General features: G+C 36.1%; 1 protein-coding gene across 1 annotated transcript in view; it reads right to left on the bottom strand.

Moving 5' to 3' along the window:
* LRRC7 (leucine rich repeat containing 7) overlaps positions 1-25,139 on the bottom strand; it is a 505,876-nt gene that overhangs the window by 378,699 nt on the left and 102,038 nt on the right. Inside the window, exon 2 of the mRNA XM_036841498.1 lies at positions 17,182-17,279. Within this exon, the coding sequence (XP_036697393.1) occupies positions 17,182-17,279 (98 nt within the window). The remainder of the gene's footprint in view (positions 1-17,181; positions 17,280-25,139) is intronic.

The following is a 25,139-nucleotide window of genomic DNA, read 5'->3' as shown; positions in this document are numbered from 1 at the left end:
TGGGAAACTTCTTCCTCAGTGGGATTATCCAACCCAGACAGGTGAGGATGGATGTGATTTGTTTGAATAGCGAAGTCTATTGAAAGACTCAAAATTTACTGATTTCATATCTCTCATATAAGAGACCTCATGAGACAAAGTTTAGAAAAATATGTTACAAAAAATATGAGTCCAAAAGCAGTGGAAACCTAAAAAACAAAGTACTAGGAAATAGTACTAGTTTTACACTATTAAAGAAAGAAATAGATCACCTATAGGAACAATATAAACTCTTAGAAACTCAGTTCAGACCCCCTGAAATAGAGTTGCCAGATTTAATGAATAAAAATAAGACACTGTAATGGTTAGTTTTATGTGTCAAACTGATTGGGACACAATGCCTGGATATGTGGTCAAACATTATTCTGGATGCTTCTGTGAGGGTGTTTTTGGATGAAATTGACATTTAAATCAGTAGATTTTGAGTAAAACAGATTGCCCTCCATACAGTGGGTGGGCCTCACCCAATCAGTTGAAGGTCTTTATAGAAAAAGACTGACTTCCCTGGAGAAAGAAGGAATTCTGCTAGCAGATGGACTTCGGATTTGTATTGATGTATCAGCTTCTTCCTGGCTCTTCAGCCTGCAGATTTTGGACTTGCCAGCCACAATAATCATGTGAACCAATTCCTTAAAAATATATAAATACACACACACACACACACACACACACACACACACACACACATATATATATATATATATATATATATATATATATGCTATTGGTTTTGTTTTTCTGTAGGATCCAAATACAAACACCCTTACCTGAGTTTCAGATAAGGAATGAATAATATTTTCATTTTAAATGTGCCCTAAATCTTGTATGAGATGTACTTACAGTAAAAAATTATTTGTTGCTTATCTGAATGCAAATTTAATCAGGTGTCTTGTATTTTATCTGGCAACATTACCCTAAAATCAGTAGAACAATAGAGGGAGATGAAACACTATGGGCCTATTTCACTCCTGTGAAAAATATATACAGAAAGAGATTCTACTCAAGGCCTGCCTGGAATAGCCCAATGTTAAAAAAAGCAAGTTTCTTGAAAGAGCAGACGCTTAGCCTCATTAGGTCCCTAGAGGCACACATTTCTGAAGTAACAACAGCTGCTTTAGGCCAGGAACATGCTGAGGTTAATTCTCCAGATGAAACAGATAACAATGACAGCAGCTACATAGGCCTCAGCAATTCCATAGCAGTACATATGGCAAAGGGCACTAGGGTTCCAGGACTAATCCACAGTATGAATCGCCTTCTAATGAATTATAACTCATTTATTTTGTTTAATGTCTGCTTTCCCCAACAAGAGCATAACTGTTGAGACTGGAAATGTTTGCCTTTTTTGGTTTGGTTTTTAAATTTTTTCTTACAATGTATCACAAACACCCAGAACAAGGAGAGAGGCACATGGTAGGCACTCAAACAGTAGATATTTATTGAATAAATGAATGTAATTTAATCATATTGCAGAAGCCTTGCTAACCATGCAGGACATTATTTGGGATAACAAGTAGAACATGAAGTGTCAAGACTTTGGTTTACAGTGGTCTTGGGAGTTAAATCTACCCTGCTGCTCCTCTCTGCCTCTAATGATACCAGAAGAATCCATGAAAGAATAGCAATTTATATCTGGCAGAGACTGCCCTAATAAATTCCCCACTAGTTGTCTAAGGGTTTAATGTTTAAGCTCAGTAGTTTAAGAGATAAAAATTCTAAGGAACATTGCAAGTGGAGATGCTTCTTATCCACTCACTTATTTTCTGTGTGGAGAGATTTCCCCAACAACACTATTGACCTCTTATCTTATTTCTAACTCTTATTAGGAAATGCAATTATTTACCAATTATTTGAAGAACTTGACATGCATAGCCCAACACTTTCCTCCATCTTTCTTTGGGGTGAAGCTGCTTCAGGAAAGACACAGTACACTGATCTGTTTCTCATTGCTATAAATTTTATAGGAGGGATTCCCCACATGAGGAGGCCTGTGGCTTTTCTGTACTGCTGTGGCTGAGTCAGTTAAGTATGCATATATCTGAGTGCAGTATGAAGAAGTCCACTGTTGCCAAACATCACAGCTATGTCCTCCAATCTAGCTTTTAAAAGTAATAAAGTTGATGCTTGATCTCTAACTTCCTGACATCTTGTCAATATCTTAACTGGTTCCAAAATTGGTCTGGAATACGGAAATTATTTATTGGATGCCTTTAAACTCCAATAAGTATCATGGCATGAATCAAGTTGTATCTTTTATAGTTCATTTGTTTTTGGTAAACTTCTATTAGAGTGATACTTATATATCAAATATTGTGCTTAATGCTAGTGGTAGACAAATGAATAAGATGTATCTGCCTGCCCTTAAGCAACTTACAACCCAACGGGGAAAAAATAGACATGCAAGCAAAGGATAAAATACTGTGTTGTAAGTACTGCATTAATAATCTGTGCAAAGTGTTTCAGGGACTAATAGGAGGGAGGTCTTGCCCTCTGCCAAGGAGAGAAGGAGAACTTTTCATAAAGAAGGAATAAATTAGTAGAGTGGTAACTACTGAAATATACGGAAGGATATAGAAAGGGCTGAAATTTTATTTGAAAAAGTCTTTCACCAGATAAGAGAACCACCGCTTAGCAAAAATATGTAGCAAGTGAATTTGTTTTTCAAACTCCTCACCTATATAACCATTTTTTGACCTTTCCTTTCTCTTCCTGGGCATTCAAACATCTCTTGAGATTTGATTCCTTGCGATTACTGAGATTAGTGATCTAAAATCACTTTTATGATAGTCTTAAGATTTGACTAGCGTTACCCTCAAAGGAATTTGCATTTTAAAAGAAGTCCAGGGACTTCCCTGGTGGCGCAGTGGTTGAGAATCTGCCTGCCAATGCAGGGGACATGGGTTCGAGCCCTGGTCTGGGAAGATCCCACATGCCGCAGAGCAACAAAGCCCATACGCCACTACTACTGAGCCTGCACTCTAGAGCCTGCAAGCCACAACTACTGAGCCCACGTGCCACAACTACTGAAACCTGTGCACCTAGAGCTTGAGCTCTGCAGCAAGAGAAGCCACTGCAATGAGAAGCCCGTGCACCACAACGAAGACCCAACAACGAAGACCCAATGCAGCTAAAAATAAATAATTAATTAATTTAAACAAACAAAAAGAGAAGTCCAGTGAAGAGCCAAGCCCTAACTCAAGTGAATGGTTTGCTAAGCCAGAGGTGCTAGGAAAATTAGTGCTAGTGGATCTTTTCTAAAATTATATCCTAAATAGAATCTTGGGAGAAATATGGCTGCAGATAGCTAAGGAAGCTGGTTTAAACCTGGAGATATTCCAGAGAAGAGTTTAAGACATATTTTTGCCGGAATTTCTATTATTATCTTGAATGGAAAAGCTGTTTAAAATACATTAACTTTGTACAAAGTTTGCATGAGCCTGATTTCAATTTTCTATTTGGCCTAAGAAGGTTCAGTCCGTAAGTCTAATTTAATCTAACCTCCCTTTAATCTTATTTTTACCTCATGCCAAAATTATTAGTAAGCTACATGTAATAATTTCAGGTGTGCTGATAAAATTCAAGTTGAAAATGCAACCTTATTTTTTGTTATGACACTGTATAGTCACAATCTAAGATATTAATAAAGTCAAACAATAGTAAGATTTTCTAGCTAATGAGAAATCACTGACCACTTGTTTCTCTTGAGCCGCCTTGTACTAAAACCATGTATACATGTATATTATTCCTTTGGCTTTGTTGTAGGACTTAAGAAATGGTCATCTAAAGAAAGACCTAAGAAATGAGGAGTGGGAAAGACTAGTCTCCTAGAATGGATATGCTAACTAAAAAGAAGCAGAGCTGGGTAGGAATGTGTAATTCAGCAGCCCTGATGTTTTAGACACATGACTGTTAATTTATAATTCTTTAAGCTATATACACATTATATACATTTCTTTGTATGATAGTTTATGTTTTAAAATTCAGAAAATGAATCCTGGAGAGCTAAAATGAGGACACAGAATACTGTAGTGTAGGTATAGCATGGAACAGTAGGAATAAGGTAGCTTCTGGAGTCAAACAATGTTTGCGTCCCAGCTTTGGCACTTACTAGCTGTGTGACATTGCATAAATTATTTAACATGTCTGAGATCCTATAACTTCTTCTATACAATATGACTAATAATAGTTCAAATTTGAAAGAAAGAAGGGCTGGCTCTAGAATGGAAGGGAGATGTAGGGGAAATGGGTCTCATTCCAAACCAGAAGGAACTGTATTTTAAGGAAAGTTAAAGGAGCAGTTGAAGATAATGGAAACCCAACTGCCCACAAATTGTAGGGCTTAGATAAGAAAAGAGGGCTCTGAATGATAAATAGAGGCCTGGAAGTCACTTTAATATCAGTGCCCAGATTCCTGATCTCCCAAGTACCACCTCTTCTGTTCCTTGTTCCCATTCCCATCCCTAAAATATTTTGGGATAGCTAAGTATATACAGACAAATATACAATATAAGCAATAGTATGGGATATAGTGTTGCATAACCTTACCTGTTCCATTATGCTAGGCCAAATGGCAAATACATCATCTTACTTTCATTTCCTTACCTTATCTAGGATTACTTTATTACTTTTAATACCAAACCAGTTCTTGAACCTGATCAGTCCAGTATAACAGGCTTAAGCCAATGAGTGCATAGCATTCTTATGGTGTATAGTAATGGTACAGGAATAGGGATTTATCCCAATTTAGGCTAGTGAAATGATAGGGAACATTTTCTAGGATCATCTAGGAGGTTTCCTAGTGTAAAGAGAAGCTCGAGAAAAGATAGTAACTCTTCTGCATACTGACATTGTTTTGCACATGTGTGAGGTCTATAACTACATAGCATGGTGCTACCATCCTGAGGATTACTTCAAATTTCCTTAGCAGATATGAGCCCTTCCCCACACCCACTGCATAAGCTCCCAGACTAAGTGAGTGAGATGACAGTAATGCCAGGTCATCAACATCATACTTGAGTCATTAATACATAGTTTGAAATAGGAACCTGATAAAGAATACAAGTATCTGGGGATTCACCACAAACTTGAGATGAAGTCCACGAGAAGAAGGGTAGCCTTAGGATCTTTTAAATTAACGCACCCCACTTCTTACATTGCATTTAGTGTTCCCTACTTCTTTATCCTATTTACCATAAATCATCCGAGGCTTGACTGGTTTTCAATCCTTGATTCATTGACACATATTTAACATAAACTTCTTAATAAGAATGGTGCATCAGCTCTCTGAAGGAGAAAACTAAAATGGGAAACAGAATGCCAAAAGAATGGTTAACTAAAAAGCAAGAACAATCACAGCAAAAGTGAAAGCTGACAACTTGATTTGGAGGGATGCCCAGATGGAATTCTAGACAGTAATGGGTATTTATAAAACTGTCCTTGAATCATCAGGGAAAGGTTAAATCATGTTCAGTAGCTTCTAATATGAAGGCAGGAACCTGACTAATTATCATGATTTTCACCAAACTGGTTAATACAAGAATATTTTGACATTTGGAAAGGTAGCATTCAGTTATTTGAAAACAAAATAATTTTAAGTGTTATCTCCTGATAATATAAAACAGATTGTTTATATTAAGGAAAAGTAAAATATCAATGCTGTAAGGATAGAATTATGTTATTAGGAATTTAAATTTTATGATGGTAAAATAAAGAAAGAAAAACTCTTCAATTAATTTTTCTTATTATTCACAAACTGAACAGAAAAGCTCTGTGGAATTTTAGTTCACACAGTACGGACTCAGGGAAATTTTGAGGAAAAATTATACCTTCATAGATATTTCTCTATATGAAAACAATTGTGTTGTTTTTTTTCTTTTAAACAGGCCACAATCACAACTATGCTACCAAGAATTACTTAGCTATTGAAAACTAAATTGGACTGAGTAAAAATTTAAAAAAAGACAACATAGCAAAGCTATTGAAACAAAGTTTAAGAAAATATAGAGATTAACCAAGATGGCGGAGTAGAAGGACGTGCTCTCACTCCCTCTTGCGAGAGCACCAGAATCACCACTGGCTGCTGGACAATCATTGACAGGAAGACCCTGGACTTCACCAAGGAGGATACCCCGCGTCCAAGGACAGAGGAGAAGCCACAGTGAGACGGTAGGAGGGGCGCAATCAGAGTAAAATCAAATCCCATAACTGCTGGGTGGGTGACTCACAGACTGGCGAACACTTATACCACAGAATTCCACCCACTGGAGTGAAGGTTCTGAGCCCCACGTCAGGCTTCCCAACCTGGGGGGTCCGGCAACGGGAGGAGGAATTCCTAGAGAATCAGACTTTGAAGCCTAGAGGGAATTGATTGCAGGACTTTGACAGGACTGGGGGAAACAGAGACCCCACTCTTGGAGGGCACACACAAAGTAATGTGTGCATCGGGACCCAGGGGAAGGAGCAGTGACCCTGGGGGAGACTGAACCGGACCTACCTGCTGGTGTTGGGGGGTCTCCTGCAGAGGCGAGTGGTGGCTCTGTTTCACCGTGGGGATAAGGACACTGGCAGCAGAGGCTCTGGGAAGTTCTCCTTGGCGTGAGCCCTCCCAGAGTCTGCCATTGACCCCACCAAAGAGCACCGGTAGGCTCCAGTGTTGGGTTGCCTCAGGCAAAACAACCAACAGGGAGGGAACCCAGCCCCACCCATCAACAGTCAAGTGGATTAAGGTTTTACTGAGCTCTGACCGCCACAGCAACAGGGAGGGAACCCAGCCCCACCCATCAACAGTCAAGTGGATTAAGGTTTTACTGAGCTCTGACCGCCACAGCAACAGTCAGCTCTACCCACCACCAGAGCCTCCCATCAAGCCTCTTAGATAGCCTCAACCACCAGAGGGCAGACAACAGAAGCAAGAAAAACTATGATCCTGCAGCCTGTGGACCAAAAACCACAGTTACAGAAAGATAGAGAAGATGAAAAGGCAGAGGGCTATGTACCAGATGAAGGAACAAGAAAAAACCCCAGAAAAACAACTAAATGAAGTGGAGATAGGCAACCTTCCAGAAAAAGAATTCAGAATAATGATAGTGAAGATGATCCAGGACCTCGGAATAAGAATGGAGGCAAAGATTGAGAAGATGCAAGAAATGATTAACAAAGACCTAGAAGAATTAAAGAACAAACAAACAGAGATCACCAATACAATAACTGAAATGAAAACTACACTAGAAGGAATCAATAGCAGAATAACTGAGGCAGAAGAACGGATAAGTGACCTGGAAGACAGAATGGTGGAATTCACTGCTGCAGAACAGACTAAAGAAAAAGAATGAAAAGAAATGAAGACAGCCTAAGAGACCTCTGGGACAACATTAAACGCAACAACATTCGCATTATAGGGGTCCCAGAAGGAGAAGAGAGAGAGAAAGGACCAGAGAAAATATTTGAAGAGATTATAGTCGAAAACTTCCCTAACATGGGAAAGGAAATAGCCACCCAAGTCCAGGAAGCGCAGAGAGTCCCATACAGAATAAACCCAAGGAGAAACACGCCGAGACACATAGTAATCAAAGTGGCAAAAATTAAAGACAAAGAAAAATTATTGAAAGCAGCAAGGGAAAAACGACAAATAACATACAAGGGAACTCCCATAAGGTTAACAGCTGATTTCTCAGCAGAAACTCTGCAAGCCAGAAGGGAGTGGCATGATATACTTAAAGTGATGAAAGGGAAGAACCTACAACCAAGATTACTCTACCCCGGCAAGGATCTCATTTAGATTTGATGGAGAAATCAAAGCTTTGCAGACAAGCAAAAGCTAAGAGAATTCAGCACCACCAAACCAGCTCTACAACAAATGCTAAAGGAACTTCTCTAAGTGGGAAACACAAGAGAAGAAAAGGACCTACAAAGACAAACCCAAAACAATTAAGAAAATGGTCATAGGAACATACATATCGATAATTACCTTAAACGTGAATGGATTAAATGCCCCAACCAAAAGACATAGACTGGCTGAATGGATACAAAAACAAGACCCATATATATGCTGTCTACAAGAGACCCACTTTAGACCTAGGGACACATACAGACTGAAAGTGAGGGGATGGAAAAAGATATTCCATGCAAATGGAAATCAAAAGAAAGCTGGAGTAGCTATACTCATATCAGATAAAATAGACTTTAAAATAAAGAATGTTACAAGAGACAAGGAAAGACACTACATAATGATCCAGGGATCAATCCAAGAAGAAGATATAACAATTATAAATATATATGCACCCAACATAGGAGCACCTCAATACATAAGGCAACTGCTAACAGCTATAAAAGAGGAAATCGACAGTAACACAATAATAGTGGGGGACTTTAACACCTCACTTACACCAATGGACAGATCATCCAAAATGAAAATAAATAAGGAAACAGAAGCTTTAAATGACACAATAGGCCAGATAGATTTAATTGATATATATAGGACATTCCATCCAAAAACAGCAGATTACACGTTCTTCTCAAGTGCGCACGGAACATTCTCCAGGATAGATCACATCTTGGGTCACAAATCAAGCCTCAGTAAATTTAAGAAAATTGAAATCATATCAAGCATCTTTTCTGACCACAACGCTATGAGATTAGAAATGAATTACAGGGAAAAAAACGTAAAAAGGACAAACACATGGAGGCTAAACAATACGTTACTAAATAACCAAGAGATCACTGAAGAAATCAAAGAGGAAATCAAAAAATACCTAGAGACAAATGACAATGAAAACACGACGACCCAAAACCTATGGGATGCAGCAAAAGCGGTTCTAAGAGGGAAGTTTATAGCTATACAAGCCTACCTAAAGAAACAAGAAAATCTCAAGTAAACAATCTAACCTTACACCTAAAGAAACTAGAGAAAGAAGAACAAACAAAACCCAAAGTTAGCAGAAGGAAAGAAATCATAAAGATCAGAGCAGAAATAAATGAAATAGAAACAAAGAAAACAATAGCAAAGATCAATAAAACTAAAAGTTGGTTCTTTGAGAAGATAAACAAAATTGATAAGCCATTAGCCAGACTCATCAAGAAAAAGAGGGAGAGGACTCAAATCAATAAAATCAGAAATGAAAAAGGAGAAGTTACAACAGACACCACAGAAATACAAAGCATCCTAAGAGACTACTACAAGCAACTTTATGCCATAAAATGGACAACCTGGAAGAAATGGACAAATTCTTAGAAAGGTATAACCTTCCCAGACTGAATCAGGAAGAAACAGAAAATATGAACAGACCAATCACAAGTAATGAAATTGAAACTGTGATTAAAAATCTTCCAACAAACAAAAGTCCAGGACCAGATGGCTTCACAGGTGAATTCTATCAAACATTTAGAGAAGAGCTAACACCCATCCTTCTCAAACTCTTCCAAAAAATTGCAGAGGAAGGAACACTCCCAAACTCATTCTATGAGGCCACCATCACCCTGATACCAAAACCAGACAAAGACACTACAAAAAAAGAAAATTACAGACCAATATCACTGATGAATATAGATGCAAAAATCCTCAACAAATACTAGCAAACAGAATCCAGCAACACATTAAAAGGATCATACACCACGATCAAGTGGGATTTATCCCAGGGATGCAAGGATTCTTCAATATACGCAAATCAATCAATGTGATACACCATATTAACAAATTGAAGAATAAAAACCATATGATCATCTCAATAGATGCAGAAAAAGCTTTTGACAAAATTCAACACCCATTTCTGATAAAAACTCTCCAGAAAGTGGGCATAGAGGGAACCTACCTCAACATAATAAAGGCCATATATGACAAACCCACAGCAAACATCATTCTCAATGGTGAAAAACTGAAAGCATTTCCTCTAAGATCAGGAACGAGACAAGGATGTCCACTCTCACCACTATTATTCAACATAGTTCTGGAAGTCCTAGCCACGGCAATCAGAGAAGAAAAAGAAATAAAAGGAATACAAATTGGAAAAGAAGAAGTAAAACTGTCACTGTTTGCGGATGACATGATACTATACATAGAGAATCCTAAAACTGCCACCAGAAAACTGCTAGAGCTGATTAATGAATATGGTAAAGTTGCAGGATACAAAATTAATGCACAGAAATCTCTTGCATTCCTATACACTAATGATGAAAAATCTGAAAGAGAAATTATGGAAACACTCCCATTTACCATTGCAACAAAAAGAATAAAATACCTAGGAATAAACCTACCTAGGGAGACGAAAGACCTGTATGCAGAAAACTATAAGACACTGATGAAAGAAATTAAAGATGATACCAACAGATGGAGAGATATACCATGTTCTTGGATTGGAAGAATCAACATTGTGAAAATGAGTATACTACCCAAAGCAATCTACAGATTCAATGCAATCCCTATCAAATTACCAATGGCATTTTTACGGAGCTAGAACAAATCATCTTAAAATTTGTATGGAGACACAAAAGACCCCGAATAGCCAAAGCAGTCTTGAGGGAAAAAAATGGAGCTGGAGGAATCAGACTCCCAGACTTCAGACTATACTACAAAGCTACAGTAATCAAGACAGTATGGTACTGGCACAAAAACAGAAACATAGATCAATGGAACAAGATAGAAAGCCCAGAGATTAACCCACGCACCTATGGTCAACTAATCTATGACAAAGGAGGCAAAGATATACAATGGAGAAAAGACAGTCTCTTCATAAGTGGTGCTGGGAAAACTGGACAGCTACATGTAAAAGAATGAAATTAGAATACTCCCTAACACCATACACAAAAATAAACTCAAAATGGATTAGAGACCTAAATATAAGACTGGACACTATAAAACTCTTAGAGGAAAACATAGGAAGAACACTCTTTGACATAAATCACAGCAAGATCTTTTTTGATCCACCTCCTAGAGTAATGGAAATAAAAACAAAAATAAACAAATGGGACCTAATGAAACTTCAAAGCTTTTGCACAGCAAAGGAAACCATAAACAAGACGAAAAGACAACCCTCAGAATGGGAGAAAATATTTGCAAATGAATCAACGGACAAAGGATTAATCTCCAAAATATATAAACAGCTCATTCAGCTCAATATCAAAGAAACAAACACCCCAATCCAAAAATGGGCAGAAGACCTAAATAGACATTTCTCCAAAGAAGACATACAGATGGCCACGAAGCACATGAAAAGATGCTCAACATCACTAATTATTAGAGAAATGCAAATCAAAACTACAATGAGGTATCACCTCACTCCTGTTAGAATGGGCATCATCAGAAAATCTACAAACAACAAATGCTGGAGAGGGTGTGGAGAAAAGGGAACCCTCTTGCACTGTTGGTGGGAATGTAAATTGATACAGCCACTATGGAGAACAGTATGGAGGTTCCTTAAAAAACTAAAAATAGAATTACCATATGACCCAGCAATCCCACTACTGGGCATATACCCAGAGAAAACCGTAATTCAAAAAGACACATGCACCCGAATGTTCATTGCAGCACTATTTACAATAGCCAGGTCATGGAAGCAACCTAAATGCCCATCAACAGACGAATGGATAAAGAAGTTGTGGTACATATATACAATGGAATATTACTCAGCCATAAAAAGGAACGAAATTGAGTCATTTGTTGAGACATGGATGGATCTAGAGACTGTCATACAGAGTGAAGTAAGTCAGAAAGAGAAAAACAAATATCGTATATTAATGCATGTATGCGGAACCTAGAAAAATGGTACAGATGAGCCAGTTTGCAGGGCAGAAGTTGAGACACAAATGTAGAGAATGGTCATATGGACACCAAGGGGGGAAAACTGCGGTGAGGTGGGGATGGTGGTGTGCTGGATTGGGCAATTGGGATTGACATGTATACACTGATGTGTATGAAACTGATGCCTAATAAGAACCTGCAGTATAAAAAAACAAACAAAACAACTAATACTAAACTTTCATTGGGTTATTTGTATGGAAATATGTTAATATAAATGTTTCAGACATTACATGAAATTTCTAAAAATCTTATATTTGTATTTGTATGGAAATATGTATGGAAATATGTTAATATAAATGTTTCAGACATTACATGAAATTTCTAAAAATCTTATATTTGTATTTGTATGGAAATATGTATGGAAATATGTTAATATAAATGTTTCAGACATTACATGAAATTTCTAAAAATCTTATATGTTCTGGTATAATGTTATAAGTAATAATCCTAGTTATTACTTTAAAATGTATATCTCAGAAATAACTAATTTTCTTGTCAACTGCATTATTATGAACTTTCATCAAATCTTTAACCGTGGTCATTTTTAAGTCTTTTGTCATTTACAGACAGTTATGGTGTACTCTGATGATTTTGCAAATATGTTCCTATAAAAGGGTTTCATCTTCAAGAAATTCATGGAAAAGACTCTGACAAGTACAGGTTTCTGGTAACTGACTGTACTGCTGAACTGAATGAATAAGCATTTTCAGAACTCTAATGAAAAACTGATGAACTCATAAAAGTGCTAACAAAAGATCAAGATGAAAAAAAAATTAATTACATGGGACTGAGTGAACTGATGAGGATGAGTATAATTTTTGTGACTTTCTGTCTGAATTAAAAAAAAAAAAAAAATCCCACAAGGACTCAGAGGCAAAGAATATACAAATCAATTTTCACTGCAAAGTAAAGGAGCTGTTACAGTGGAGGATTACTGGACTGAATGTCAATATTATGACATAGTATGAGTGTGTTTCATGTTTGGTAATTGCAATCATTGTTGCTTTTGTTGTGGTCATCCATGTACAATGCTTGGTGTCAGTCTATTTATGTCTTGTAAAAATAAAATACAGTGTGTGTGTGTGTGAATAAAAAAAAAAAAAAAAAAAAAAAAAAAAGAAAATATAAACTTGTAAAACATAAATTGAAGTCATAAACATTTAGGATTGTTTAGGACTGTTATATCCTCTTGATGAACTGACCCCTTTATAATTATGAAGTTATCTTGTTTATTATGTTTTACTCTGAACTTACTTTTTTCTGATATATAGTCAGTCAAGCTTTCATTTAAATACTTTTTCTATCCTTTTATATATAACCTTTTCATATTTTTACATTTAAAAGGCATTTTGTATAGCAACTTTTTTGTTTTGTTTTGTTTTTTTTAACCAATCTGACAGGCTTTGTATTTTAATTGAGGTATTTACACCATTTACACTTAATGTAACTATTGATCTGTTAAGGCTTATGTCTCCATTTTATTATTTGTTTTCTGTTTGTTCCCTTGGTTTCTAATTCCTCTATTTCTTTTTTCTTGCCTTCCTGTGGGTTACTTGAATATTTTTTAGTTCAACTTTTATTTATTTATAAGTTTTTTAGTATAAATAACGAAGTAAGCAGCCATACTGAGAAGGTACATATATCAAGGAACTGCAGGAGATCTCTAGACCCTAAAGGTGGCCCTCAGCTGGAAGTCAGCAAAAAGCGGGGCTCTTGGTCATAGAACCACAAGAAAGTGAATTCACAAGAAAGTGAATTCAAGCCTAAGTAAGCTTGGAAGTAGGTTCTTGCTCAATTGAGTTCATGATGAAACTTCAGCCTGGTGAGACCCTGAGGCAGAGAACCTAGACAAGCCCTACCTGGATTCTTGACCCAAAGAAACTGTGAGATAAACTGTTTTAAGCCAGTAAGTTTGTGGTAATTTATTACATAGCAATATAAAACTAATATAGCATCATAAAGAGATTATTAGTGGTCTGAATGAAAGCTGTCTCAGCAGAGTGATTGGGTAGGAGCCAGACTACATTGATTTGGACGAGTGAGTTGGGGGTAAGTAAATGGAGTGAGTATAGATAACTCCTTTGAGAGGTTTGCCTGAGAACAGTCTGAGAATGTAGGGCTGTAGCTGAATGGTGCTTTGGTTTTGAGGACAAAGTTTTTATTTTTATTTTTTAATGGGAAGTAACGAGCATATTTAAAAGTGTGTCTTTTACAAGAATCAATTTTTACTGAAAGTTTGCTTGGCTATGTTAAATGCAATATAGCTAGATATAATTCACATGAAATAATTGGTTAAGAGCTATGTCTGGTGACCTAATGTTGATATTAACATTGATAATACTGTAAAAAGTATAAAAGATTATAAAAGACAGCAGTATGAATACTGTTATTTAGCAAAACCCTCTTATTTGCAATATCTCCAAATGCAAGAGGGCTCACCTTGCATCTGGAGGATCCTATTGTCTGAGTCAAGTTCCACTATTCTTTCAATTCGCAGAAAAGCAAAGCCACTATCATTTGGCTTTCTATGATGATTTTCTAAGGTGGCAGCTTTCCATGAGAGCTGACCAGTAAGTCTTGGTCTAGATCCCATGTTGAATTTGTAGACTCATAGGGAAAAAACTTGTGTGAGACAAATTACCATCTAACACGAATTACTATCTAACATTGCTGTAAGAATTCCAGCTTTATGTCATTTGTTTACAACCTGTTCCTTGCTTTATATTATTATTTCTAAAAATAGGGGTTATAATTTCTGTAGATTTTCATTTCTATGATCAAAACATGCTTTCTATCCTCAAATGGTTAGTTTGAAAAAAGAAGAACAATAATAATAAATGAAGAGGAAGAGAGAGAGGAGGAAAAAAATTTGCCACGTCCCAAGTTCTATACCAGGTACTTAATAAAAATCTTCCTTAATTCTCCAAATAACCCTTCAAGGTAGGCTCTTTAATTAACCTCATTTTTCAAATAAGTAAACTGAGTCTTAGATTAAGGAAATAATACCCAGGGTCCTGCAGCTGTTCATTAAGTGTCACATTAGAACACCCTTATGGTGACTTTAAAGTTAATGTCTTAATTAACTACTATATTGCTCCCATTCTAAAAAAGAGGATTCTTTCTTAGGGAATTAACAGTGGTCTGTACAGGACAAGAAGGACTGTTCATTAAACTAACAAGGAATAATGAAGACCTCTCTGGCAGGGAATAATACTTTACATGTTTCTCATTTCTCATTATGTCCTTCCATGTTCAATAACATAGTCAATCCAGCTGAGCTCCTGTAGTAATATTTCAAAAATTGTCCTGACTGCCACGATTCAATTGTTGAGGACTTGCTTGTTACAACACAGGAAACAGTTATATTATGTACCTTACATTAGACAACAATAAGACTTAACTCTGAAATATGTCTATCATTATTAGTCTTTTGTATCCATGGTGATTTAATGTCATCTTGCCGCCAGTCATTTGACTTAGGCTAGTGGTTTTCAGACTGGAGCTTGCATCAGAATCTCCTGTAGGGCTTCTTCGAAACACACAGATGACTGGATCCGACTCTCAGATGTTTGGATTCAGTAGATGTGGGTTGTAGACCTTAAAATGTGTGTTTCTAACAAGTTCCCAGATGCTGCTAATGCTGCTGCTGGTCTGAAGACCACACTTTGAGAACCACTGGCCCAGATTAGGGTTTTAAAACCTTTTTCTGTAAAGAATCAGGTAAATACTTTTGGCTTTGTGGGTCATATGGTCTCTGCCACAACTGCTTAACTCTTCCTTTGCCATGGAAAGCAGCCATACACAATACCTAAATAAATAGGAGATGGCTGTGTTCCAATAAAATTTTATTTACAGAAACAGGTGTCAGGATGGATTTGGTAAATGGACCATAGGTGGTCAACCTCTGGCACAGACCAACTCAGTATAAGAGGCCTGAAAAATAACTTTGTATATATTAAATATACTGTGTGACTCCATGAGAATCAACTATAGATTTATCCACAAAAACCCTTTCTAAGTTTCTAAATAAAATCTGCAGAACTATAACAGAGACTAAGCTGATTGTGTTAAACCAGCACAGAGGAGAAACCCCAAAGCTTTCCTATGAACCCAATAAAAAAGCAACAGTTTTATGCACGAGTCTGCATCTTATAAACAGTTTTTGTTCTAACATGCCCATGAACAATACCTTCATTTTCAAATTTTAGTTTTAATTGGATATTGTTTATAATGCTAGAAACTATAAATATACCAAACAAAAGAAAACTAACACTATATTGAATGACATAGATGCCAACCCCATCAGATTATCTGTTGACTTTATAATAAAATGAAACAAAACAAAAATACTCTACTTGCCATGAGTATGCCCAGGTTTAATATATTTGGTCTTTACCTGGAATGGTGTACTTCAAATTAATTTAAAATGCCAATATAACCCTAAAAATCTAATAAACTATATATACCAGTGAACCCACTGCATTAGCTCTATCCTTACAAAATGTAAACTCTTGTAAAAAGACATCATTCAGAAATTTTTTTCTGAATTTTTGTCATAATGGATTGTGATTTAGTACCCTGAAAATAATTAGATGCAAGTGCCATGAGGAAAGCTAGTATTATGGGTCATCTTATAAACTTAAAATGCAAGTATTATGTTAAACATCTCCAACAATGCTATATTTAATTGCAATATTTAGATAAAATCTCTACAATTATATATTGTAACATTTTGATAATTTAAAGATGGATTAAAATGGCTTTCTGAGGGGATACGTGACTTCTTTCAAAATCTTTTCCTAAATTCGATTAAATCAAATGTTTCATTTTGATCAATGGGTTTAGATTTGCTACTAGACATTTATTCTTTAGTCTAACGAAGTTGTTTTCAAAGAGTCCTCAGTTTTAAAAAAAAAAAGGTTGAAAGAGAATTGTGGTTAAATGACACTGGAAAATGTTTACTTTAAACACACTTTAAAAGTTTTTTGTTTTGTTTATGTTTTTCTGTTTTTTTTACTTCAGGACTCTTTGGAAATAATATTCATGGTACAGATATCTAAGAAAGATGTGGTAAATCGTGTAGCTTTTTCCAATCTCATTTGAACATGGAACCAAATTATTAGTAGAGCATTCTGAAGTACAAGAGAAACACTTAAGAAAACAATGTTCTTAGTGCCTGAATCCAGGTACCATATGATATTTAAAAAAAAAATAAATTAAATTAGAATCAACAAGTATTTGTTAAGTACCTCTATTATTTGACTTATCACTTAAAGGTTAACGTTTTACTTTTACTATGACACTCACCTAAGTCTATCTAGAACGTAGTTAAACCTATTAAACATACTTACACTCCTCTTCAGGCCTCTTCCGAAGGGCTGCACGAACTTCTTTACAAGGACTTCTCTGATATTGTGGGGGATTCCTTCCCCTTATTAGGTTCTCCATCCTACAGGAGGGAATTAACAGAATATTTTAATACCAAAACCTTGATAACTTTTAACAAGTTAAATGGTTTAAATCAAGAGTCAACAATTCAGGTAGACCACACCATTAAGAGTATCTAGCAAGGAGTAAGGCAGTAGGGAGTGGCAGTGACTGTGGTAAACTGGAGAGTGCTTGACTTTTCTTAGGCATTCCAATTTTAAAAATATAAAAACACATGTGGATGAAACTCATATGCACATTCTCCAATTAGAGACTGTTATGGACTGAATGTTTGTGTCCCCACCCCCTCCACTCCTCCAACCCTTCCCCTCCACCCCCCCATTCATATGTTGAAACTCTAATCCCCAGGGTAATGGTATTTGGTAATACCATTTGGTAATGGTAATGGAACCCTTGATAGGTAACTAGGTTTAGTTGAGGTCATGAGGGTGGGACACGCATGATGGAATCAGTATTTTTATAAGATGAGGAAAAGAGACCAGAGCTCATTCTCCCCTGCCATATGAGGACACAGTGAGAAGGCAGTCATCTACAAACCAGGAAGAGGGCTCGCACCAGGAACTGAATCTGCTGGTGCCTTGATAGTAGACTTCTAAGACTCCAAAACTGTTAGAAATAAATGTCTATTGTTTCAGCCACCCAGTCTGTGGTATTTTGTTATAGCAGCCCAAGCTAAGTCAGAGACCCATTAACTAAAGAATGATTACTTATAAAGCAAACACATTTATCAAAAATCAGGTTACCCTTTAGAAAGAAAGATCATATCTTTCACCAACATTCTGAATACCAGTTTTCAGGAGTTTTAATTGCTGCTTTCCTCTGTGCTAATGATTAAATTGGGATGGGTTTTCTAATTCTAATCATTGTGACTTCTTGAAAATATGGTTTATATAAAGTGCACTTCTCAGTTACTTCCAATGCTGACAACCAGAAAATAATAATAAATGGGCCAAATGCAACTTGGGTTGGCATATTAAACAGCATATACTCTGTGGTTAGTATTTTCTGGTTTTAGTAAACCTTACAGTTTTGTGCCACCAATGCATACTCTGCTTATTTTGAAAACATTAAACAACTATTGAGTGTTTAGGACTTGAAAATTCAGAACAAAACAATGATATTTATCATTTTGAAAATATAAACATAGCTTTTAACATCTACATAATTATTCTAATGGGATATCACTGGTTTTAACAAACATGCTGGCTGATAGCATGTATTGAAAATGGTGTGGTTGTTATGGGTTATGGTGGTAGAAGGTCTCCTAGGGTTAGTAGTATAGAGAATTATATTTCTAGTGTCTAGAGTGGAAATTGAGAAAGGATAATCCAATAAAAGCAATATGTAAAATGGTGTGAAATGTGAGATAAACAACCTTTTGTACTGGAAGAGTAACATAACACTATTCCTAGGAGAAGCTGTCACTGGTTCTTAGAAATACTTTTCCAAATATACTTCCTTAAATCAATCCATTCATAGGTAGGGACTACTTTATATGCATGTGTATGCTCACTCATATGCCTATGCTTGTGTATGTAAAGTACAAGAAAACATTTCTCAGTGTGTGATGATAACTTGAAACTTAGTTTCACTTGAAGATCATTTCAAGTGAGAAAAAGAGTTCAAGGTTATGATAATACAATGATAGGATATCAAGTGAAAACCTCAAGAGTTTAAGACATAATTTGCTTTAATACTATATATGGGGGCAAAATTAAGCTTCCAGGACCATCCCTGCAGTTTCTGTATGAGGATTAGCCATGTAAATTATATAAAATGTTCTAGATTCTGACTCGAATTAATTCAGTGCACTATTTTGATTACATGTTTCAGCAAATACATGAATTTTCATGAAGATATAATAACTATTTAAGTGAACTTTAGTTAATCACTAGTATTTACAAGCTCAAGATAGTAAAATACAACAAACATAACCTACAAATGCAAGTATCTACATAAAATTGTGATTTAATTTTAAAAACCAATTAGTCATCGTGATTATACAGATGAGGGATGACAACTTACCCTGGTTGGAAATCTATGTAAACCAGTCTCTTGGATAGGCTATTACTTTTCCTTTTATGTATCTGACTATAGGGAATGTGAAGACAAAAATGGTCTAGTTGATTTCGACGTAATTATATTTGAGGGTATGTCAGAAAAACTGAAATACAAGTTAGAAAGTACTGCCAAAGGCTCCAGGAGAGTTTCACTTACATGGTTGCTATTGGCATCAAAGATCACCAAGAATCATGATGCCCAAATGTTGCATTATGGGAATGCTCACAAGCAGATATGCAAGAGATTATGCAGTGTTAGCAATGCCGCATTGTTTAACTGTGACGAGCCTAGGTTCTGGAATAGACTGCCTGGGCTAAACTCCCATTCTGTCTCTTAAAGGATGATTTTAGGGAAAGATACTTAGCTACTTTATACCTTAATTTTCTCAGCAATAAATGGGGATAACATTAGCTACCTCATAGGATTGTTGTGAGGATTAAATATGTTAATACTGTACATGTGCTTACACTGTGTCCGCCACGATACAAGAGCTCAGCAAATGTAGTTATTATTAATCATAATTATCCCAAATAAAAATGAAATCATATACTAAAATTTTAAATGTCTGGTATGTTAGGAGAAATATGAAAACTAACCTCTAGTTAATAAAGAAAAAGAACAGATGACACTGTTGAGAAAAAAAATTCTGGCTAAACAAATGTTCTGGTTATTGGAAAAATACAAAACATCCATGCACGTAAATTGCCAATTTTCAAAATGAAGGACTTAATAAACTGTATTTCATTTTATTCAGTAAGATTTAAAGGATTACTATATGACAGTCTTCCAAGGATACTCAGATGGATAAAAGTGGGCTGGTATCCCCGTGAATTAATTAAAGTGCTAAATAACTTATTCTTTCTTAGAGAATTCAGAAGATGTTACAAAGTTGTATAGTGCCCTTTGACCTTAGCAAGAACAATGACTATATCTTACAATGTATTACCATTTATCACTTATTCCATCTAATCCTTACAACAACCTTCTGAAAGAACATTTTGAAGATGAGAAAGCTAATGTGCAGAAATGTTCAGTGACCTGATCCTGGCCACACAGGAAGTAAGAGGTGCAACTGAGATTTAATCACGGTTTTCTGATTTTTTTAATCTTTTTCTAGTTGCTTTTTAACCCACTATTTCCATGAGTCTATGATTAGCTATAGATAATTTCACTAGGAGACTGAATATTTGAGACTCTACTATGTCGTGCATATTTAATTTTGATGGAATTCTTATTGAACATAATATTAATATTTAAATTAGTATATACTCATATATAAATAGTATATATTACATTAAATATAATACTACACAAATATATATACATTTGTAAAAATGTTTATCTCCTAATTACATGTTGAGTTTTTTATCATTTAGCTGTTTTCATTGAAATGTTTGCTGTTTTCATTGAAATGTTTGCTTCTATTAATGATATTTTAAGTTTTTAGAACCACCAAAAAGATAACTGGGGTCAAGGAAACTCACTGTAAACTATACATACAACACAGTAATAGATGAATAAAAATTAAAATAGCACTAAAAGTCGTTGGAATGCTAAATGTTATACCCAGTGGAAAATACACTTTGAATCAAATTAAATGTTTTACACAGCAATGTTCATGTCCAAACTATTATATAACTCTGAGACTTCCATCCTCTTGAGATTACACTTCTGGCTACTTGAACTCTTTCACCAGTGTCATCTATGATCTACAGTTTACATTAAATGGTCAGACAAAATGACCAAGAATGAAGTCTTGGAGCACAGCCGGGACACAGCAAAGATGCTATTCTAGCTACTCTCAAGCTTGGTATGTCACCAGAGGGAGTGCGTTAATAGTTCCAGCAAGGAGAGATTAAGTGTGATGACCACAGGCAAGACAGATGCTCTAAAAACTCATTGAAGAGCTCTGAAAAGTGCAGCCTACATGTCAACTGCTGGGAAGAAATAGGGGCAGCCAGATTAATATCGAACAGCATGAAAAAGCAATCAGAGTTTATAAGCAACAGTATCCACAACTCTCTTGGTGGTGTCTCCAAAACTTAGGTCACAAAATCATCTGCAGAGCTTTATACAACTACAGATTCCCCCATTTCCAGTACTAAAGATTTCCATTCAGTAGACTGGGGTCAGGCCCAGGTAGATATATTTTTCAACGTTAATCAAGTACTTCTAAAGTAGCCTTACACTGGTCCCAATACTGGCATTGGGAACCCCTGTAAATAAAAATATATATACTTGAAGAGTAGGAAAGGGAAGTTCAATGAATTCATTCTGCTGATACAGAGGTGAGGTGAGGGCCTGGTGAGGAGACTGCAGTTAGGATAGGTACTATCAAAAATGAAAAGAGTAGCCAAAGCAAAAGATTCAAAGGTTTGCCAAGTTGGCTGGAGGTCAACTAGATGAGCCTGGAGGCTGACTGTTTATAATGCTGATCATCTCAACAGTGAAATGATTTCCTCCGTCAAGCTTTAGCAGACTCAGCTGGATCAGAGAATAAGTCTGGATTGACCTAGAATTGTGGATTGGGTTGATGGTGTGGCCAGTGAATAAAGGAAGGGAAGCATGGGTCAAAATATGGATGAAGTGGATTTACTCAGTATGGAGGAGGAATAGGAAGAATGATTGAGTGCCTGGAGGAAAAGAGAGTTGGACTAAGAAAATAGAGGTATCAGGTATTGGTATTTCTAAATGTCTATTATGTGCCAGGTGATTTATTAGGTTCTCTATATACATTACCCATGCTATTCTTATTTTTTCATGGCTAATCTGAGGCTCAGAGATGTTAAATAACTTGCTTAGGATCACACAGCAAGTGCAAAAATTAGAATTTAAATCTAGATCTGACTCCAGAGCCCATGGGGTTAACTACTATGTGGACTATGTAACAGAAATTTCTTTAATGATGCTAATGCTCAATATCTGCGCTGTCCAGTACAGTAGCTGCTAGACATATACACAGTATATTCCCACTTGGCATGTGGCTAGTGTGACCAAGGAGCTGAATTTGGGATTTCTAAAATTTGATTGAATTTTAGTTTATTTAAATTTAAATTTCAATATGACAAGTGATCACTCTATTAGACAGCACTTCATATCTAGAAGGCCCTATTAACTTAGCACATGACTGGTGAAAATACAGTTCTCCACTGAAGACCTCTAAATTAAAGTCACCATGAGCAGGAAAGTAAAGTTACGGAAAAGTATTCTGTATGAGGATCTTTTGGAGACAAATGAACAACTTAACTCCTCACTGTAGAACTGGCTTACAGTAACCCCCTAGGAGCTTCCTTGCAAAAACACACTTTTCATGCAACTATGGTTTTCAATTACGGAGCTCTCCTCCTAGCACATTGAAGTACCTTGGATACTCACTTGAAACTTCTTCCTATCTCAGGGCCGTCTTACATGCTGCTTCCTTTGCCTCAAATGATCTTCCTCTTATTCTTATCTAAATAACTCCTAATCACCGTTCCAGTCTTCACTATAACATGACTTTTTAAGAGAGTTTTCTTTAACTCCTTCATCTAATTAGATCTCCAAATATAGTTCTACCCTGCAGCCTAGAGTTTTCTATCATAGCACTTATCACATATTGCAATTACATATTAGACTTCTGGATTTCTGTTTAATGCCTGCCTTTCTCCTGAACTGTAAGTTCCATGGAGGCAGAGACAATGTCAGTTTTATTCTCCATTCTATTGGAGAATTTAGTACGGTGCTTCATATTCATACTTGTTGCTTGAATGAATGAATGAATCTATCTCTCCTAATCTTGCCATAAGGGAAAATATATGATGCTGGGATCATTCTGTGTGATCCAGGTGGTCAGCCTAGTGAGTGGCCTTCCAAATACTGTGGCTATCATCCCTTTACCCCCAACTCACGTGCTTCCTCTCAGTCATTCATTGGCACCCCTAACACTTTCCTAGTAGGCCATCACCTTGCACTGAACAGCCTCTCACCATCCCACTCTGCACCAGCTGCCAAGCATGAACAGACATTGGAAAGCAGGTTAAACTGCCCCAGGTTCCCTTTGCTGCAAGACCAAGGAAATGAGTGGGGGAGGAGGAGACAAGATAGAACATCAGGAGCTGCTCTCCCAGGGTGATGCGTCCCTGTGGGGACTTTCTCCAGCTGAACCAGGGGAATTCCCTGTGCTCCCACAGGCAGATTATGGGGGATTATGATTAAGGAAAAGAGATTTTATCATGACATCAAAAAATCGATTAAAAAGCAAAATCAACTTGTTTTGCTTGCAAGATGCCAACGATATGGAGGCTATTTTTCCCCCTCATTGAACTTATTACTATACTTGCTGCTTTGTGAGCACAACCGCAACTGGAAGTATGTAGTGCTTAATGGCTCTATTTGATAATTAGACAACTTAGATAAGCCCCTAAATGACATTCAGTGCACAAGTAATGAACTGAGTATTTGCAGACCCCTTTACTTTGTGGTCTGTAGGCTTCCTAACACTCCTTAAGGAATTTTTTAAAATCTGTAAACTAGATATAAAATAAATTACAAAGAGTAAATATCCTTGACTTATTACTTTCTAGGAAAGTAAAAATTCCAATTATGTGTTAATAATTATCTTTAATTAAACAATCTTAAATAAATGCAGACATTTTTCAAAAAATCAGACTGGCATTTCATTGAGCATTCATTTAACTTGATTATAAGCAGAATTGGACACAATAAGCTACACACCTATAAATAAACACAATCCTTTATATTTAGAGTGACAATCTACATGAGTAGGAAGCTTAGTAAGATCTATAATAAAATATGGTAGCATTTTTTGCCTTCAAACTTGACAATGAATGTACAGGAGCATTTCTGTTAAAGTACAAAGGCATACAATATTGACTACAATCTGAAATTTCATCCAATTAGTTCTGGGGTAAAGAGGGTACTACCTTTCAATTAGTCGGAGTCCAAAGTTTAAAGTGTCTATCATGTGACACAAGTCAAACATCTTTTTCTTTCCATAGCTACTCCATCTTTCTTGGTATTCCTTAGCACAGTGCCTAGACTATGGTAAATGCTCCATAAATATTTAATTAATGATTTAATGGATGGATGAATGAAGTCTGCTCCTTCCTGGCAGGAACATTTGGAAGATTTTCATTTTTCATTCCAAATTTTACCCATCCTTGAATATATATTTTTAAGTTCCAATTCTACTCAGAAACAAATCCAACCACTTCAAATATACTCAGTGCTTGCCTTCTGAATCTTCTATATGATATTTATTAAACGTTTGGAAGTGTAACCGGTGACTTTCTAGCTAGTATTATTCTTCATTTCAATGTCTGAAATGAAGCATTACTCATCTGTATTACTCATATAGATTCTAGACCACTTGAGGGCTTTGACATAACACACTACAGCTGTTGAAATACTTCCATTTAATTTATTTCATTTCATTTTCTTGACAATTCTGAAGTAGGTATCAGTGCATCACTATTTATAGATGAGACAACAGGAAATCTGAGCAATTAAGTGACATATGCAGAGTAACACAGGAGGGCCAGAGGAAGGACTTGAACTCTGGTCCTTGGACTCCTAAAATGCAGTCTTCATTTCATAAGGCTGAGAAAATATTATCAGTCTTTTCTTTTTTCTAATGTCTAGTGGATCATAAAGCAGTTCTCTTACTGAGTTGTAGGTGTTCACTAAATCTTAAAATATGGAATATTTATGAGTTATTGTGATTTTGACTTACACGTCTACAAGTCTAAAAACTAAATAGAAATAATTAATGGAAAATTAAAATAAATAAAAATAATAAGAA

This window comes from Balaenoptera musculus, chromosome 1 (assembly GCF_009873245.2).
Source record: "Balaenoptera musculus isolate JJ_BM4_2016_0621 chromosome 1, mBalMus1.pri.v3, whole genome shotgun sequence".
NCBI lineage: Eukaryota > Metazoa > Chordata > Mammalia > Artiodactyla > Balaenopteridae > Balaenoptera > Balaenoptera musculus.
This window is presented reverse-complemented; position numbering and strand designations above follow the sequence as displayed.